Raw genomic sequence first — 20,232 nt, 5'->3', positions numbered from 1 at the left:
GCTAATATTAGTCAAGTCTGGATTTTTGTAATAGTTTTGATATATATATATATATATATATATATATATATATATATATATATATATATATATATATATATATATATATATATATATATATATATGAATGTACTGTGCATCCGGAACGTATTCATAGCGCTTCACTTTTTCCACATTTTCTGGTGTTACAGCCTTATTTCAAAATGGATTAAATTCATTTATTTCATCATAATTCTACACACAATATCCCATATTGACAATGTGAAAAAAGATTTTTTTAAATTGTTGCAAATTTATTAGAAATAAAAAACCTGAAAAATCACATGTACATAAGTATTCACAGCCTTTGGCACCTTTGGCAGCATTTACAGCCTCAAGTCTTTTTGAATATGATGCCACAAGCCTGGCACACCTGTCTTTAGGAATTTTTGCTAATTCCTCTTTATAGTACCTCTCAAGCTCTATCAGGTTGAAATGGGAAGTGATGGTGTACAGCCATTTTCAGATCTCTCCAGAGATGTTCAATAGGATTAGAGTCTGGGCTCTGGCTGGGCCACTCCAGGACATGCACAGAGTTGTGAAGCCACTCCAGTGATTTTTGGCAGTGTGCTTTGGGTCATTGTCCTGTTGGAAGATGAACCGTCGCCCCAGTCTGAGGTCAAGAGCACTCTGAAGCAGGTTTTCATTCAGGATGTCTCTGGACATTGCTGCATTAATCTTTCCCTCTATCCTGACTAGTCTTCCAGTTCCTGCTGCTGAAAAACATCCCCACAGCATGATGGGATGGTAAACGTAACGCCTGGCAATCACTCTAAAGAGTTCAATTTTAGTCTCATCAGACCAGAGAATTTTGTTTCTTATGGTCTGAGAGTCCTTCAGATGGCTTTTGGCAAATTCCAGACAGGGAGTGGCTTCCCTGGCCACTCTACCATACAGGTGTGATTGGTGGATTGCTGCACAGATAGTTGTCCTTCTGTAAGGTTATCCTCTCTCCACAGAAGAATGCTGGAGCTCTGACAGAGTGACCATCGGGTTATTGATCACCTCCCTAACCAAGGCCCTTCTGCCCCGATCACTTAGCTTAGGTGGCCGGTCAGCTCTAGGAAGACTCCTGGTGGTTCCAAACATCTTTCACTTACGGATGATGGAGGCCACTGTGCTCATTAGAACTTTCAGAGCAACAAAAATTTTTCTGTAACCTTCCCCAGCCTTGTGCCTCGAGACAATCCTGTCTCTGAGGTCTACAGACAATTCCTTTGTCTTCATGCTTGATTTGTGCTTTGACATGCACTGTCAACCCTGGGACCTTATATAGACAAGTGTATTTCTTTTCAAATCATGTCCAATCAACTGAATTTACCACAGGTAAACTCCATTTAAGCTGCTGAAACATCTCAAGAATGATTAGAGCTTCACGGCAAAGGCTGTGAATACTTTTGTACCTGTGATTTTGCAGCTTTTTTATTTTTAATAAATTTGCAACAATTTCCAAGAATGTTTTTTCACATTGTCATTATGGGGTATTGTGTGTAGAATTTTGGGCAAATAAATTTTGGAAAAGGCTGTAACAAAAAAAAATGTGGGAAAAAGTGAAGCGCTATGAATACTTTTCGGATGCATTGTGTGTGTATTCATAGCGCTTCACTTTTTCCCCCACATTATTTGTGTGTGTATATATGTGTGTGTGTATATATTTATGTATATATGTGTGTGTGTGTGAAACATTTGAAGTTGTTAATATTTCATATATAAGGCATTTTATTTTTAAAAATCTGTACCAAACGTTTGACTTTTGTAGTGTGTATGTGGATATCAATTTGTCAATACAGCTTGCAATCTGTTATGGTTTGTGATTTATTTCAGACATGACTTTTTTGTTGTTGTTGTTGCTGCAGATGTTTTGTGATTACATTGCATTACCTCATATTTTTTTCTTCTTCTTCTTATTTTAAAGGAGAAGGTCCGGTTGAGATACAAACTGACTTTTGATATAGGAGAAGAATCGCACGATGAAAGTGGAGATGTAGAGCAGTTCCCTCCCCCAGAGTCATGGGGAAATATTTAAAGAAACAGACTATTGATTTCCTGATGATGATGATGATGATGATAGCAGTTCGTATTCAGACTATTATGTCACTGGCTCTGCCTTTCCAGCTACTCCTTTCTTTCCTCTTCATAACGAGTGCTGAAGGATGCCTTGAAATCAGCTTCTTTGATTTTTAATTCCAGTTCCATCTTTTTCACTTCTGGTTTTGCTTTTTGTCATGTCAGACCTTTTATGTATGGAGCTTTAAATGTTTGAATGCTAGTGATATTTGTGTTTATGTGTGATGTTTCCATGTGTGCATCCAGACGCTGGAGTCTCACTCAGCTGTAACGACGTAGAGCAACTTTATTTTCTGCATCGATTTGGTTCATATGTGCTGATTTATACGTTTTGGTCACTTGCACACATTCTTGTTTTTTGGATCGATTGTATTGTTAGGCTGCACGTTTTTTCACTGGTAGCGCAACAGGATCCAAAACTCTGCTTGTTAGCAGGAAATAATACAAATTGAAATGAGTGACATTACAAATCAAACAGCCCCTCTTGTCATAGAAGTTCCTGCATCTCACTATTGCCGTTGGTCCTAAATTGCCCTTCTTCTGTGCACTGTACTGCTCTTGAACTACATGCTGATGTCTTGTTTATAATTACCGTACGTGCCTAATCAGATGATTCCTTTTCATGCTAATATAGACATTTATGTGTGTGATGCTTGTTTTAAATTAACAGTCTGGTATTTGTCCTTTATTTTTGTTTGAGAATGTCTTTGATTTTGTTTCCCAATTTCAGATTTCCAGTTCCACATTATGCGCTTTTTCTCAATGCAGTACAGTTTAATTAATGCTATTTCAACCTTGCCATTCTTAGAAGATACATCTGTTTGTCGAATGAATTCTGCACTTCCATGATGCTAGCAGATGGTTTATGTAATGGTATTTGGGCTATGTAAAAAGAGAAATTGGAATTCAAGATAGACAGGAATTAAAATCACTGTGGTCCTAAATGAATTTGCTCTAGATGCTCACTTCATTCAGATAAAGCCAGATGATTGTCCATCCACCCTGACAAAATGTAAATAATGCTGGTATTGCTATGATGTATATTTGCCAAAAACTAATACAGAGACTAAACATGGAGCAGTGAATGTAGTGCAAATATGTATTTAAGGGAAATAAACTTATTCTTTTTCTCTGGGGTTTCAAATTTATGCCATCTTCATTTCAATGACTTCATTTGAATGACAAATCTTTAAACAAGAGTCAAACAAGATCATTCTTAAACAGAGCTTGAACACTTTATTAAAATCTGCGAAAAAAGAAAAAAAAAAAAAAACTACAAAAGGGTGTTTTTTCTTTCCTTCCCAGGTGGCAGCCAGTCAAAGAACTGGTGCGAACAAATTCCATTGAATCGGTCAATGATCCCTGTGGAGAGCTGTTTGTGTTGGGTGTATGATAAAGCGACCTTAATTAAAAAAGAAACCACTTTGCATGTCTGTAGGTGGTTTTCTTGTGTGTATGTAAAGTGATCAAAATGGTTAAACGTTAGCAAAACTAATCAATAAAGTACATTAATAAAGCATATGTTGGCAAATTGACACTACTTTTACAAACACCAATAAATCTTATTGAATTCTAACTAAATGTAAAAAAGATTAAGAATATAGATATGAAAAGGTGAAATATCTAACAATAATAGATCTTCAATAAACTACAGCTGCTACTTAATTTTGGCTTCAGATTTGAGAACTAAAAAAAGTACAATGACATTAAATGACAAGCCCCGAGCCAGTGGACTGATTAAATGTTAAGTCATCCTTTTCTACAACAACACAATGCAAAGCACAGCATGTAGAACACATCCATATTCAAATGTTCCTACTGGAACTATTACAACAAGAAAACAAATCTGATGCTTATAGATGCTACTTTCTGGGAGGAGGAGGAAGGGGTGGTGGTGAGCCAAATGGGTATGGGCCAGGACCCATGAAGCCCATCATAGGTTGCGGTGGAGGAGGGAACTGCTGGGACATAAGTGGTTGTGGACCTGGACCTGAACCTGGCCCAGGCTGAGGTGGATTTAGAGGTGGCGCTCCAAACAAACCTTGTGGAGGTCCAGGCTGATCTTGCCCTGCTGCACCCCCAGTTGGATGTGAGGGTGCTACTCTGGAGCCATACTGCTCTCCTCCTCCTCCACCCCCATAGCTCTGAAACTGCTCTCCTCCTCCGTTATTATAAGAGGGTCCTGAGTTGTAGTTGTTTCGGCCATCTCTGCTGCGGTCCCTGTAAGAGGACATGCGCTCGTCACGATTGCTCCCACCTGATCTTCCGTCACGGCTAAAGTTGTTGTTGCTGCGGCCGCCTTTGTTCACCCCAGTTCCAGAGCGCATGCGTCGATCACATTCGTCCTGGTACATCAGGTTGGGATTATTTGAGCTTGAATTGTTGCCACGGTAACGCATCCTTCCACCTACAAAAAGAGCCAGTCACAGGAGAGGGATTAGGCCAGTGATAGCAAATTCCCAAATGAGCACAGAAACTTACATCCAAATGAAGCCGAAAATCTATTTTTATGTCAGTTTCTTGAGAACATACAAATTGACATAGACATGCTTAATAGTAGCTCTTCTTGAAGCTCTTACCTCCTCCACGGCCTGTGTCCACAAGCTGCAGTAGTTTGGGGTTGATGGCCTGTCTAGCCTCCTCAAGAACCCGAACCAGATCGCGAGCCTGGCGAAGGTTTCCAGGCGTGAAGAAGGTGTAGGCTGTACCTTTGTTGGTGCTACGGGCTGTCCGCCCAATTCGGTGAACATAATCCTCAGAGGAGTTTGGATAGTCATAATTGATGACAAATTTGACATCCTCCACATCTTCATGGGGCCAAAGTAAAGAATTTCACAAGGAAGAAAAGAGAAATTCAATTAGAAACTGAGGTAGACAGAGGCAATGGACCACTGCCTGAATCAGTGTTCCCCAACCCTGTTTCTGAAAACAAACCAACAGTGCTGATTTGAGATGTTTCACATATCTGACCAATAGAATTCCAGATTTTGGAATCTCTTTAAATCAGGTGTGTTTGATTAGAATGAGTTTGAAAAAGTGTAATGCTGTTGCACCTTCAAAAGCAGGGTTGGGAAACACTGGCCTAACTATGACAGAACAACTTGCATTATTAATTTTGTCTCTCCCTCTTTACAGATTGCACAGACTTGGCTTTGAAGTAAGGGACAGCTAATAAAGCCTAGCCTGATATTAATTGGTCCACAATAAGCTTTGCCGGGGTCTGAAGAGGTTTGTGTAATAATTAGCTCTGCACCAGAAGACAAAACTAAAAAAAAATATATATATATATATATATATATATATATATATATATATTACCAATCAGTTCACATGCATTCTACATTGTCACTTCAAAACTGAGGCAGCTACTGCAATTTGTCAAACGATAAAGTGTCAAAATATTAGAATTTTTCCAATATTGACCATTTGAAAGCTTAGCCCTTGTTTCATGTTATAATTAACAAAAGCTCACTGCATTTAATAGATGGTAGGTAAGCTATGAATGTTTTATGTATAAACTCATTTACAAGAACTGACCAACATCTTTAGACGATACAAGTGTCAATTTCATGATCTTAAACACCACATTTGGGCCAGTTGTTCTGATTATCAATCATTTCAGACTGTCAAACCAATTTTGGCTGAATTTTGTTGTTTTCAGAGCATCACTATAATTGTAATTATTATGATAAAGTCAACCCAAAGGCAGGGTCGATTTTTCTTTCAATTTACAATGGAGCATTTCAGTGATGAAGCATTAACTCTTTGCTAGGCTAACGCCACTAAATGATTATTTTTGTCTTGTTTGACATCTAAAAAGCAACGATCCTGCTTGGATCTGATCCATTTTTTCTTTGTCTGGGACTTAAATATGAGCAAAAGAAAACCAAAACTATGTTTAACCACTCAAATTAAACAGATCTAGATATATTCATTCTTGGCTTGCTAGGAAATCACTGCCTGAATTTTACTGCAGAAACAAAAACAATCTATTCTGCTAATCTCTTGCAAGGATAAAAAGTAGAATAACGGAGCAAACAAAAAAAGACCAAAAATATGTTTTCAATCAGCTAGCGAGACACTGTCCTATGCATACAAATAAACATGTTAGAAAGAAAAAAAGCATAGCTTCTTTAGACTGAGCACTTACCTTTTTCCAATGATAGACATTAGATCTAATCTTAAGTACAACATAAGCCAAGGGTCACCAATCTCGGTCCTGGAGGGCCAGTGTCCCTGCAGGATTTAGCTCCAACTTGCCTCAACACACCTGCCTGAAAGTTTCAAGTTTACCTCGTAAGACCTTGAATAGCTTGTTTGATTAGGATTAGAGCTAAAATCTGCAGGACACCGGCCCTCCAGGAACAAGTTTGGTGACCCCTGACATAATCTATAAATGGAAATGAAAACTATGCTTCAGTTTATATTAAGACACTTGAGGTGGTATTAAAGAGGAGAAATGGACAACATTAAACTTTTTTTTTTCCTTGACACACTTCTTAAAAGTCTGTTTCTCATTACACTTAAAAAGGGGCTCTAACAACACTGCTATTGACCCTAAAGGAAAAAAAAAAAACGTCTCCTTCTGGAAAATGATAATGGTAGTGTTCTAAAAATAAAAAATTATGAGCTAAAATAAAGTGATATACCATTATGACCTAATATACATTGCCACTTACCACACATGCTCAAACATACTTGAAGGACACTATGGAAACAGTTCTCAACAACAGGGCAGTGACTAGGGCATGATCAGGTACTTACCCTAGGTTAGGTTACTCTTGGCTGGGATCAGTCCAGGGTCCCGTGGAGCGGCCCAAGAGGAAGAGGTTAATGTGGGCTGACGCGCTGAGCTGCCCCCCCTTCACCCTCGGCCCTGCCCCAGCAACGCCAGGCGGGAGCAGAACCGGCTCTGCCCCAGTTCTCTCTCTCTCGCTGGGTTGCAGGACCTCCACAAACTGGACCGGACTGTATCCAGCACTCTTAACTGTCTCTCTCCCTCTCTCTCTATCCCTCCGTGAGCCAATCAACCCCAGATCTATCTTAAGGGCAGACCTTCCTGGAATCTAACAGAGCTCTGAGGGGCCACAGTATCCTTAGAGATTTTTTTAATGGTCAATTCAGAAAAAAAGCCAGCTGATTCCACTGGCCCGCTTTATAGTCGAGATAAATTAGGGTGAAGCTGAAGGAGTCTATCCATATCAAGCCCTGTGCTACTGTCTGGTTACATGGTAGAGGGAGGCCACTGTGTCAAAATTGCACAGCATGCCTGGGCAGGCACAGTTAGGAAGTCAAAAATCCTGAAGGGGAAAAAGAACAGTAATAGTGTAAGAGCCCTAGCATAACCCAAACATACCCATAGAAAACAAAAAAGCAAGTGTCTTCGTGAGGTCTTTGATATTACAGATATGAATGATTCCAGAAAGACGTTTTGCACAATATGAAATGATTTACAAATATTGTTGTTCTGTCCAACTTCTATTCTGATCATGACTATTGATTCACTTCTTGCAAGGTCGGGACAATGGCACACAGTTTGTTCAGGAAGGAGACTAGCGTTAGGACCCAGGGAATAGGAGGAAAGGATAGCAGTTCCCCTAGATCCGTGCTAGGGTCAACAGCGAGCCGGTGAGCCCCAAATGTGCGAGGATTTTTACATTAGTAACAAGAAACAGACAGCACAACTTTTACATATTTGGAACGAACACCTTGTGGCAACTGACAAAGCAGCCCACGAGTAGCTCGGCATCACCCCAGAGTTTTTTGTAATCGTGAGCTTGACAACTCGTCAATGAATAGGTTGTTTACAGTTGGGAAGAAAAACTAAAAGAGGAAAGGAGAGGGTGGAGAGAAGAAAGTACAGTTGCTATGTGTAAAAACATTCAAGAGAGAGAAACCACTAAAATGTCTTGTTAAAAAAAAAAACAGATTAAAGACGTGAGTTCACTGAAGTGGTTCCTCAACAGTGTATTTTTTCAGCTGTTTTCAATGGAAGCACCACATTTTTTTAACAGCAGCAGCATGGTGAGGCACTTAGCATCCGTTTTACACAAAGCGCTGAGCGCACGGCATATGTTAAATGCTCTGATAGTTGAAGCGCTCACAGCTGAGCATTTTCAGCTTTAGTGGACATGCACCCTAAAAAGTACTAGACTGGAACTGCAAGAACTTCAGCTGGCTTTTTTAAATTAAAAAGACCCTGCATTTTTCCTAATATCTATATCTACAATTTGTTGCATGAAAAGGTCATTAAACAGACTAAATCTTAAACAATTTATACTTCCTCAATACAGCCAACTAGTGTGCACAGGCAGTCCGACTTGAAAACCCCATGTGCAAGTGATTCAAGTGAAGTCAGCTAAATAGTAGAATGTCTATTTGACTCATAATTTTTAATGAAGATCACAGCTCATTTTTATGAGAAATGCTCATTTTACTGCAAACTCAGATGTCAGTCGAAACTAGGGGTGCACTGATACCATTTTTTTTTTGAATACCCAATACCCAAATTCTGAGTATCGACTGATACATATCCGATCCTGATACTGTGCTTTTTTTTTTCTTTTTATAAAAAGCATAATACAGTTTCTATAGTTCAGGTGATAAACTTAAATAATTTATCTTCTTTAGTAAAAATAACAGAACCATAGGCCTACTGTATATGACAGACACACAATCTAAAAACATGATGCTAGCTGTAAACTAGGCTACATTATTTGAGGATTCGTTGACATTAATCTGTTATGGTCCCTTTTTTAAGATTAAGATTTTTCTTTGAGATCTGTAATAAGCTACCACTATTGATGCTAATCGTTGGTAATTTAAACAGCCTTTTCAGTAAAGCCTGATATTTTTCTGCAGGTTTGACGCAGACTAAACTAAACTGTACAATAGCCTAGTGGTTAGTGCGTCAATATACAGCACCCAGGTGCTCGCGGCAACTCGAGTTCAATTCCTGGCTCGAGGTCCTTTGCCGATCCTTCCCCTCTCTCTGCTCCCCATACTTTCCTGTCTGTAAATCTCCACTGTCCTGTCATTAAAGTTGACAACCCCTAAAAAAATTAAATAAAAATAAACTTTCCCTTTTCTGTTAATGGCAATCCATATTGAGGCCACCAGTTTAACTTTTATTAATTTAATCAACTACTTTGACCACAATGAGCCAGGCTCTACAAACTATTCGTAGCACTGAAAGTATTCCCCTCAAAAAAATGAACTCAATCTGACGGATGGAAAAACAGAAATTCATCGTAAGAATCATTTTACAGAGTGGCGTACATCGCACGATGCATCACTGAGACACAGCGCGCTGCCCTCCGGTATCTGTGGACACTTTCAAAACTTAGCATCACTAAGGGAAGAAATCAGTGCATTGAGGATCTGTCCAATGTAATATTAAGCCTTTTCTAATTAAACATTTCAGGTAGACCTACTTTGTGTGTGAAGAGCAGGTAATTACCCTCTCTACTCCAGTGTTGCCAATGTGATCTGCTGATCTAACAAACACGTGACTTAAAAACAGCAATGAACTCCTTACTGCAGGTCAAAATGAACCCATTTAATGCTAAACTAAATGCATTTCTCCACTGATTATTTATATTAACAGGAACAAATAGTGAATGAATGAATGTAGAATGATTGACAGGGGCAGCGACAGGAAGCGCTAAACTGAACATAAATTTAATCACTTAAATATTCATCTTAACTTCACATTAAACTATAGAATGTCTTCATTTGAGATAAAGTAGTCCTACATGACAACTTTCTAGTGCCTTATAATAGGCTACCTTCATGGCTTTTGTTGGCTTATAAAGTTGACAGCAAAAATATGCGGTATCGAACCAAAATCCGATCCAAGTATCGAGATCAGTGCATCCCTAGTGTGAACATCCCTTCACTTCTTCAGAGGTAGATTGTAAATTCCCATGTTCCCCAAAAGCGAGGCATGATCATTTACAGAACATTTTACAAATGGTTAATAAATTCATGATTGTCTGAAGTATGGTGTATTAAGAAAGAAACAAATACATTTAACTTGATACAGATACCATGATATGAACTTAGTGTGTCTTGATCGTTTATTTACCTGTAACAAAATAAACATAATATTTACTTGATATTAAAAAATGGTGTTGGACAAGCGGTTTAAAGGGATATAAACATATAAGAGCAAAAATTGACATTGTTGTAAAAATATATTAATAAGCTTCATGCTCAAATTTTAATAATTTCATTTGACTTCATTTTAAAGCTCTAATCGTCAAATGAAAGTGCTTAATTAACATTAAAAAAACTTTTTAAAAAATTGCCAGCAATCACGAAATCTGCTAAACAGTATATGGGATATAAAATTATATCCCAAAATGATGTGCAGCCTGCATCCCTTTGAGTCTGTGTGAATAAGGATTCCATCTGCTTTACCAGTGCAGTCTAATGAAAAAAAACTAATATGTGACTGCATGTTGTCACTGTTGTGTAAATATTATGTCTATTATTTTGTGGCCTCATTATGGTTCGTAATAAGTATCAAAAACATACCTAGACCCCGTGAGGCGACATCAGTGGCAATCAAAATTGGAGCTTTTCCACTGCGAAACTCTGCACACACAAAACATACCACAGTGACAGAAATCCAGCACTATTACAGTCTCCTTTAATATGGAAGACATGAAGCTTAAAAAATGTTTACCTGTTAGTACCCAGTCCCTCTCTGGCTGGCTCTTGTCACCATGAATGCACATTGCAGGCCACCTAGATAAAGAAATGACACATTACATATGCACATTATAGCGTTTTATAAATAAAATAAGGAACAAACGAATACAAAGGTCTGTCTCACCCATCTCTCCGCATCCTGCGAGTCAGTTCATCACAACGTTTCTTCGTCTCGACAAAGATGATGGTTTTGTTCTCCTTTTCAGCCATGATTTCCTCCATCAGTTGAATCAGCCTTTCAGAGCAAAAAAGAATATTTGGTCAAACTTTATTTTGATGGTTCGTTTGTTGAATTCAAGTTACATTGCATCTACATTCCAACTAATTCTCATTAGATTATAAGTAGACTGTTAGGTTGGGATTAGGGTAAGTTAACATGTACTTGCAAAGTTTCTTATAATAGATATTAAGTAGACAGTCTACTAATACTCAAATGAACCATCAAAATAAAGTGTTACCGAATATTTGAAGACTTTTCATTTCATTTTACAAAGAGTGAATTGTAATGCCTGATTAACTTCACTTTATTATAGAGATAACAGGTAAAAATCAACTCACTTGCTGTCTTTTTCATTTTCCATGCAAACATCCACTATCTGCAGGATGTTGTGGTTCGCACTCAGTTCTAGAGCTCCTATATTGATTTGGACATAGTCATGGAGGAAATCTTCAGCCAGCTGCCGCACTTCTTTAGGCCAGGTAGCACTCCACATTAGAGTCTGTCGGTCAGGCTGAGGGAAACATTTTTTGTTCATGAAATATATAGAGTGCTCAGCATAATTGAGTACATGCCATTTTGAAAATGAATATTTGTACCCATTTCTCAGTGAATATAGGCAATAAATTTTGGTGCATTTAAACAAATCAGATTTATTAAACAGATATATTTATTAAATTAATATTTTTGTCACCAAACATATTTAGAAATTGAAAGATAATACAATTAACTTCAAGCTAAATATTGCAAAAAAAAACTACTACAAATTTCAAAAAAAATTTTTAACTTTTTTTGCTTATCTTGATTTTTTCTCTTTTTTAAATTTGTATTTAATATTTTTCTATAACATACATTTGGGTGTACAGGTTTTTGGATCGTTATCATAAGTTATTTTGTTAGACAAGCTCCAGATTTGGCTTCAGTGCTGACTAATCTAATGTACAATGGAAAAACAGAAACAAAACTCAAAGCAAATATATCCCCCAAAGAACCGGTGGGCTATAAAGCTTGAGAACTGGATATTTGAACGTCTTTGGCTATGGCAGCCATACTGATCATCGCAATGCCTAATACGTGAGGCCAATGAAACAAACAGTGGCCCACGAAAACCTACCAGTACGACTCTGTGCTTGGGTAAGGAGACTGGCTAAGGACTGCAGCATTAACACCCATGAACAATCAACACTAGTGGTTTCACAAGAGAAAAATACTTACTCTAATTTGGTCAACAATTTTGCGTATTTGGGGTTCAAATCCCATGTCCAACATACGATCAGCTTCATCCAGCACCAGGTAGGTGCAACGGCGCAGGTTGGTTTTTCCAACCTCCAGGAAGTCAATCAGACGGCCAGGCGTGGCAATGCATATCTCAACACCTTTTGATATTCAAACAATGCTTATTAAAAAAACAAAACATGTGAAGCACTGCTGCTGAATGAATGAATCACTAAATCACAGCTAGTGTTAAAATCCCAGCAATTTATGGTAGAACTGTTACCAAAAATGGTTGAAGTGGTTAAAAAAATGGGTTGAACTAGTTAAAACACCCCTCTACAAATGCAATAATCATTTCAAAGGTAAATAAGTCATGAGATATGATTCTGTAAATTTTGGGAGCAGACTAAGCATTACAAAAAAATGATCATGACCAAAAACGTTCAGCATAATGGACTGAATGGAACAGGTCTCTATATTGCAGCTATTCATGTTTGTGACAGAAAACTACATTTATAGACATGCAAGCATATACACATACAAGTGGGCAGCTAATAATACTATGCATCTCAGAGTTCATAATAATGTTAAAAAAAGAATTAATATCTTTCTCAGAATATTTTTTTTTTCAAAACAATATTGATATATAGTTATAATAGTTTTTCCTCTCTTCCATTTTTATGTAGTTATAACAGATGACAATATCAATAAACATTTAACAGTACAGTGCAACAATACACAAGCTACAAAAAAGGATGTAAAATCATTTTGCAGATTAGCATTAACACAATAACGTTTTGCATGTGAAAGATGCTTGTGAAAGAGTTTGTTGTGTGTAGTGGTGAAACACTTGTAGGGCTTAACAAAGGATTTAGTGATTTTTGAATACATCAGTGCAACAGAAGTGATAGAGTTTATATTAACGGAGGGGTTAGAGATGGACCAATTAAAAAATAACTAGAGTGAATGAGAAAATATAATGCAGTGCACTATTAAGCACAACTTATAGTATACATACACAAAATCTTAAAAAAAGAACCAACATCATGCTGAGAAAAAAATTAATTAATTTACTTATTTTATTTACTGTGAAGTTCACTCAGTCCTTAAGCCCTCAAATAAAAGTTAGAACTCTAAATGTTAAAATTGTTTAATGAACATGTTTTCTGTTCCCATACCTCTTTCTAAATCTCTGATCTGTGGCCCTTTAGGGGCTCCTCCATACACACAGGTACTCTTGATCCGGGATGATTTGCCATAGTCAAAAGCAACTTGCTGCACCTGCTGAGCTAATTCACGTGTAGGTGCTAACACAAGACACTAAACAAAAAAATGACAGTGTAAATGAAGAAAATATTAACAAAGCAATTATATGTGGTTCTAGAGTGCAATAAACTACAACAGAGTATCATTTGAATTCAAAATCAGAGCCCAATATTTATTTTTAAGGTAAATGTTAAATGGCAACTTACGATGGGCCCGTCCCCTCTTTCCAGATATGGCTGATGGTTAATGTGCACAATGGCAGGCAACAGATACTGTGGAGGACATTGAAATGAGCAAAGATGAGTTTACTTGGGATGTTATTTGACACGTTTTTAGCAGTCTGTTGGTTTTAGGTATGGGACTCTTACAGCCAGTGTCTTTCCAGAGCCAGTTTGAGCGATGCCCACCATGTCTCTGCCACTAAGAGCTAGAGGAAAACCTTGAGCCTGGATAGCAGTGGGCTCTTTAAAGTTCTGCTGCAGAAGCACATCCATTACATACTCTGGAGAAAAAAAAAAAAAAAACACAGAAACTTTACCTTCAAAATTTTTATGAAATCACTTTTGTTTATAAATACACTCATTGAAGAGAAACAAAAATAAAGTTTTTCAGCTGGCAAACATGTGTCCCTTATGTGAATGACTACTGGTGAACCAAAAACCTTCATTCTAATGGACCCTTTTCACAAGACTTGAAAGTTTTTAATATTTTAATTTTTAAAAAATGTATAAACATTTACGTTTTATATCAGGGGTGTCCAAACTTTTTGGGTCGAGGGCCAGATGCAAAAAAAAAAAAAAAAAACGTCCTGGGCCAAATTTTACATACATCACACATACACGCATATATACATACGCACATATACATATATACATATATATATACATATATATATATATATATATATATACACATATATATATATATATATATATATATATATATATATATATATATATATATATATATATATATATATATATATATATATATATATATGTGTGTATATTATTATGGAATTATTTTAATTCATCGTCCAACTGTGTTTCTAGAAAGACAGAAAGACTTACGTTTTTAAAATCTTGAATCTTTGGGCAAATTCCAGTTGCAACACTCATCAGACACTCCTATATAAATTCTCCTTCAGTGAAGGGTTTCCCGTGCTGTGTGATTAGCTGAGCTACCTCATAACTAGCCAGCGTAGAATTTTCTTGCACTTTATTAGCACGAAAACACTGCTGTTGTTGATCTGATAGGGCAGCTGCTAATTGTTTTACTTTTTGATCTTGTTCGGCACCAGTGTAAGAGCTGAAGTCCTGATGTTTTGTTTCATAATGTCATTTAATATTATATTTCTTTATTACTGCAACTGATTCCTGGCAAATTAAACAGACACATATTCCGCTGACCTCTGTGAAGAAATATTCTTTGCGCCAACGTGACTGAAATTCCTGCACTCACTGTTGATTTTCCTTTTTCTTCGTTGTGCCATGGCTCGTCAAAACGTGATTATGAATTATGTTTCCTTCTGTTTGTTCGGTTCGTTTTACTTCATAACAGGAACTGCTGCCTAATTGAAGGCATGTCGTAGCGACACCTGGTGGTTGTATATTGAATTACGTTCATTTTTGTATACCGGGCCAGATTCTATTAATATTTATAAAAAGCCTCCGGGCCGCCACAAAACCCGCAGATAGCCCTCAAGCCATAGTTTGGACACCCCTGTTTTATAGCATCTTTATATCAAATTACAAAAAAACTAAAACTGTTTGTGATACAGAGTGTATTTGCGGGACAGTAAATTTGCTGTTGTTTTCTTTTTTGGCTGCTGTTATCAGTCGCACAATATTTTTTTTTCATTTTCTGAAAGTCTTGATAACACTAGTTTTTCTTTTATTATTTTAGCAAATAGGATTGTAAAAATAATATTTGTTGTACTCTCTGATTCCCTCCACTTTAAGTTTACCCAGATATGACAAAACCCAAAAATGTGAAAAGGGTCAAATGTGTCACCCAGTGATTTTGAAAAAACTCACGAGGAAACTGAGCTTGATGGAAGTTGGTGACAGGCTTTGGACAGCCAGAGCCTCTGACGGTGATCTCTCGCTTCCTGCGATATTCTTCTACATCATACTATAAAATATACAAAGACAAATACAAATGCATGAATAAAAGCAAGAGCTGAACACAAAAGTTCCCTAAACCGATTAAAGGGCAATCAGATAATACTATAAATGTATAATAAATAAATGTGTAAAAAAAAACACATTTCAGACTCAACTACGGGTTTAATGTTTTCCATTCTTTACTAAGGATGCTGTTCTGGAAGTGTCCGCAGATACAGAAGGGCTGCACGCTGCCTCTCAGTGATGCATCAAGCACCTCATTTACACACCAGCTGCGCAGACACAACCTGCGCCGATCCGTAAGATTATTCTCACAATGCGTTTCTCTCATCCTTCCGACTGAGTTATTCTTCCAAGAGGAATCCTTTCAGTGCTATGAATAGTTTTAATGCGTGGCTCATTGTGGTCAAAGTAGTTAATTAAATTAATAAAAGTGAAACTGACGGGTGCAATATGAATTGTCATTAACAGAAAATTATTTTGCCTAATATAGGATACTTTGAAACTGAATATTTCACCGTTATTTAGTTTATATCAACATTTATTTGCCAGACGAGTTTGTGTTTTGGCGCTGAAGCATATAAGCGGACCTTGTTTTGAAATTCAGCCCAAATCTTGTTTATTTTGTAGATAACTGATCAACAAAAAATATATATTCAAATTACAAATTGTTTCAATAAAATATACAAATTATACCAAATGAAATTTGTTACAAAACCATAATCTTTCAGACAAAAAATTAATTTTCTGACAAAAATAGACCTATAAATCCTATAGGTCTGTTATTTTTACTAAAGAAGATAAATTATTTGAGTTTATCAATAGAACTATGGAAACTGCATTATGTCTAAAAAAAAAAAAAGCACAGTATCGGGATCGGATCTGTATTGGTCGATACTCAGAATTTTGGTATCACAATCAGATGCAAAAAAAATGTTAACGGTGCATTCCTATTTTTTACATAATCATGACAGCCAAAAATGTTTTTAAATCCTCTCTGCATGTATTTGTTTTTTGTTTATTTCTTAATGCCATTCCAGTTGTTAAAATAAGCCTGGGTTAAAACAATAAGGTTTCAGTAAAACAGAGGATCTTAACATTGATGGTCAATTGTAGTACTCTACAGCATTTATTTAATGGTGGAAACGAGATGATAACTAAATAAAAACAGTTCTGAATGACAGAATCAGTAATGAAAAAAATGTATTGACATTTTCTCCAATGGATAAAGACAAAACTAACATGTCAGGAAGGAACAAATTTAAGAACTAAAATAACTAAAAGCTAAACGTGCAGCAAAATAAATGTAATATTCAAGATTTATAATCATGCCTAGGCACTGCACGCGTACTCCAATACTCACTCATTCCTACCAAATTTATGATCACTCCATTACAGACTGGATGTGCAAGAAACCAATGCATGTGCTGCAGTGGTACAGTTGAGTACAGTAATTCCTGCTATCTTTTCATCATAGCCTGCAAACAGGAATCTGTACGCAATATCTAGATTGCAAATATTGAATATTATATTTATTTTGCAGCAGGTTTAGCTATTAGTTGTTCTATGCAGCTAATAACCCCACTTAAAATACTCCTTAATGTTAATTAGCCATTAAAGTCATAATTTCAGGCTTTTGATAAATCATAACTTAAGTCATCGTTTTCCTCAGAGGACAGAAATAGGAATTCCATACACATTAGCTTCCGCTAACCATGTTTGATATAATATAATGCAGTTTAATTCAAACACATTTATACTAAAATTTTATCAAGTTTAAGTACAAACAGTCCATTTAAGCTTTACTAAAATAAAACTTTAGTATATTAATCAATTAAAATTTATCAGAAACAAATCTAGTATTTTACAACCCTGCGCCCAACTGGAGTGTTTTTCACCGACTTTATTACCTGACTCATGTGATGAACCTCTGGATTTTCATTGTAGAAGTTCTTCTCAAACTTAGGCAGTTGGTCCAGGTCCCATTTCTTTTTCCTCAGCCGATCTCCCGGATTTCCAAACTTCTTCGGTGGGGTGGGACAACTCGACTAGAACCAAAGCGAGGCCTGTGGAAGATTCACGTCTTTAACGTCGACTAATTTTCCTTCCAGTTATGAGCAGCGTTCAAGAAGTGTAAAACCGGTGGCTAAATTTGTTAACTTGGACAAAGTACATCTCATATCCATTAAAAATGGCATTAATACATTGTAAATACACATGGACAAACAAGTTCCAATAAACAAAGGCCCACCCTCTATCCCGTCCTCGATCTCTGTCTCTGTCTCCATATGAGGAACTTCCTCTCATTTCTTTTACTTTGTCGTCGGTTAAAGCTGAATAAAAAACTAACTTTTTTCCGAGTACTGCACGAAGTAAAGCAAGTTATCTAGTTTGTAAAAAATATGTTTTTCAAATAATCGGTAGTGATGTTTAATTACACAAATATAGCCTGCGGATTGTTCATTAAATTATTTACGGCAGCATGAAAACAAAGCTTTTACAATCAAACGCGCTAAAATACATCAGCGTTGTGAAAAACAACAACAACAACATCTCAGTGCGGCCATATACTTAAAATGTCGCAAGTAAAATGTCGTCTACCACTAGGCAAGTGGGTCCGCCCCGTTTAATGTCGTTACTTTTTGCACGTAAGGCTCTATCGAGAGTGCATGAATAACGGAACTAAAATGGCGTAGTCAGGTAAAGAATTCGCGTAGGGCCGTAAAACCGGATTCGCCTCCCCGAGTAACAAAATTTACATTAAATAGTATTTTAAACGATGGGCCATGCACAGATGCAGGTAAACAAACCATCGCACTCATGGAATTGGTCAGAAATAAATAGACAGACATTTAAAATAGAAGTTTGATAGACAGAATATAGCAAGCATTTAAAAAAAACAGGATACGTTCTTTTCAAACTCCATTACAGTAGGCGGCGGTATGCCCCGTAAAGCTTGGTTTGCAACCCACCATTTCATCTAAAGAAGAAGAAATGAGATTCGACCTAACGTGCCGTTAAATAACATTTTTGATGCAATAACAACAAAGCAATTGATATGTATATATTATTTACAATAAGGGAAATGTAAATTACATTTATTAGACACCAAAGAACCTACATGCTGTTTGGTGATACATCTTACTCCATCCGACACATCTCGCTTCAAATGGCATATATAAGTGAAAACAAACATGACCGCCAGTGGAAGTGTCGATCCAAACCGGAGACATTTCAAACGGTGTGTTGTGGGTGTTAACCAGGTGTAAACTAATGTACAAACACTGCGACAAAAGCACACCTCCGTTGTCTCGTTAAGAAGACTCAGAAGTGCATTCAAACCCCACGCCCTTCATCCCTTAAAACCCTTCGAATTTGGATTCAGGCATATGAGATGAGAAGCCCTAATGAATGCAAAGCAGCGTCGAAAACACTCTGATGTTGCAGCGGTAACATTGGAAACGCTATCATTGCGCCACCTGCTGGCAGATATTTGAAAACTTCTAGATTTAAAGTGTTTATTGTCATGCACAGTAAGGAGCAGGCTCCCGTACAATGAAATTCTTGCTTTATTTTGAAATTGTTACTATAACTTATACAGGAACAAGGAGATGAAAGCTATTTCTCTTGCAAGTGTAATAATAAAATATTGAGAAAATAAAACATATGGGTTTGCATGAAATCAATGGACACAACGAGAGAAGCAAAAAAGGATTTTAGTGTATCAAAAAAGGTTGTCATAATGCATCAAAATATAGCACTTATGTTATTTGTTCGTCTAAACGAGGATACAAGAGTCAAATTCAACAAGTAATAGATGAACGGAGGTTTAAGCCATTTTTGCTTATAAAAATGAATTTACATATCACCCACTAAAGCCAGACTGTGTTTGCTTAAAAAATAAAATCATAGTGTCATTCAGAATAAAAGTGCTCTTGCTACATACAGTACATGCTGGATCTCTTTTTGCATCACAATTGAAAAGCAGTTGGTGGCCACTAATTTTAAACTAGATATTAAAGTTTGAGGACAAACTTTATGGTGGCTTGAAAAGCCGAGTCTGAATTAGCATGTTACTAGCATGAATTAGCAAGTAACTAGCATGATTCTAACATAAATTAGCATGTAACTAGCATGATTCTAGCATGAATTAGCATGTTACTAGCATGTTTCTAGCATGAATTAGCATGATTCTAGCATGAATTAGCATGTTACTAGCATGTTTCTAGCATGAGTTAGCATGTTTCTAGCATGAATTAGCATGTTATTAGCATGATTCTAGCATGAATTAGCATGTTACTAGCATGATTCTAGCATGAATTAGCATGTTACTAGCATGTTTCTAGCATGAATTAGCATGTTACTAGCATGATTCTAGCATGAATTAGCATGTTACTAGCATGATTCTAGCATGAATTAGCATGTTATTAGCATGATTCTAGCATGAATTAGCATGTTACTAGCATGATTCTAGCATTACTTAGCATGTTACTAGCATGATTCTAGCATGAATTAGCATGTTACTAGCATGATTCTAGCATGGATTAGAATGTAACTAGCATGATTCTAGCATGAATTAGCATGTTA

At 36.7% G+C, this 20,232-nt stretch overlaps 2 protein-coding genes across 2 annotated transcripts in view; one reads left to right on the top strand and one right to left on the bottom strand.

Annotated features, from left to right (window-relative positions):
• Nucleotides 1-3,250, top strand: part of gga1 (golgi-associated, gamma adaptin ear containing, ARF binding protein 1) — a 40,606-nt gene extending 37,356 nt beyond the window's left edge. The window contains exon 17 of the mRNA XM_056459771.1: nt 1,955-3,250. Coding sequence (XP_056315746.1) covers nt 1,955-2,065 — 111 coding nt within the window. The 3' untranslated portion in view covers nt 2,066-3,250. The remainder of the gene's footprint in view (nt 1-1,954) is intronic.
• Nucleotides 3,251-3,319: 69 nt separating this feature from the next.
• Nucleotides 3,320-18,239, bottom strand: ddx17 (DEAD-box helicase 17). Its single transcript, XM_056459770.1, is given in 14 exon segments — nt 3,320-4,513; nt 4,686-4,913; nt 10,645-10,704; nt 10,796-10,857; nt 10,946-11,056; nt 11,380-11,552; nt 12,254-12,414; nt 13,432-13,573; nt 13,726-13,791; nt 13,888-14,021; nt 15,556-15,652; nt 17,556-17,678; nt 17,681-17,711; nt 17,897-18,239. Coding segments are annotated over 14 exon segments (1,989 nt in total). The 5' UTR covers nt 17,953-18,239; the 3' UTR covers nt 3,320-3,968.
• Between the last annotated feature and the right edge of the window lie 1,993 nt (nt 18,240-20,232).

The sequence above is a fragment of the Danio aesculapii genome, chromosome 6 (genome assembly GCF_903798145.1).
Source record: "Danio aesculapii chromosome 6, fDanAes4.1, whole genome shotgun sequence".
Taxonomy (NCBI): domain Eukaryota; kingdom Metazoa; phylum Chordata; class Actinopteri; order Cypriniformes; family Danionidae; genus Danio; species Danio aesculapii.
Note: the sequence above shows the minus strand (reverse complement) of the source record. Positions and strands in the feature narration are given on the sequence as shown.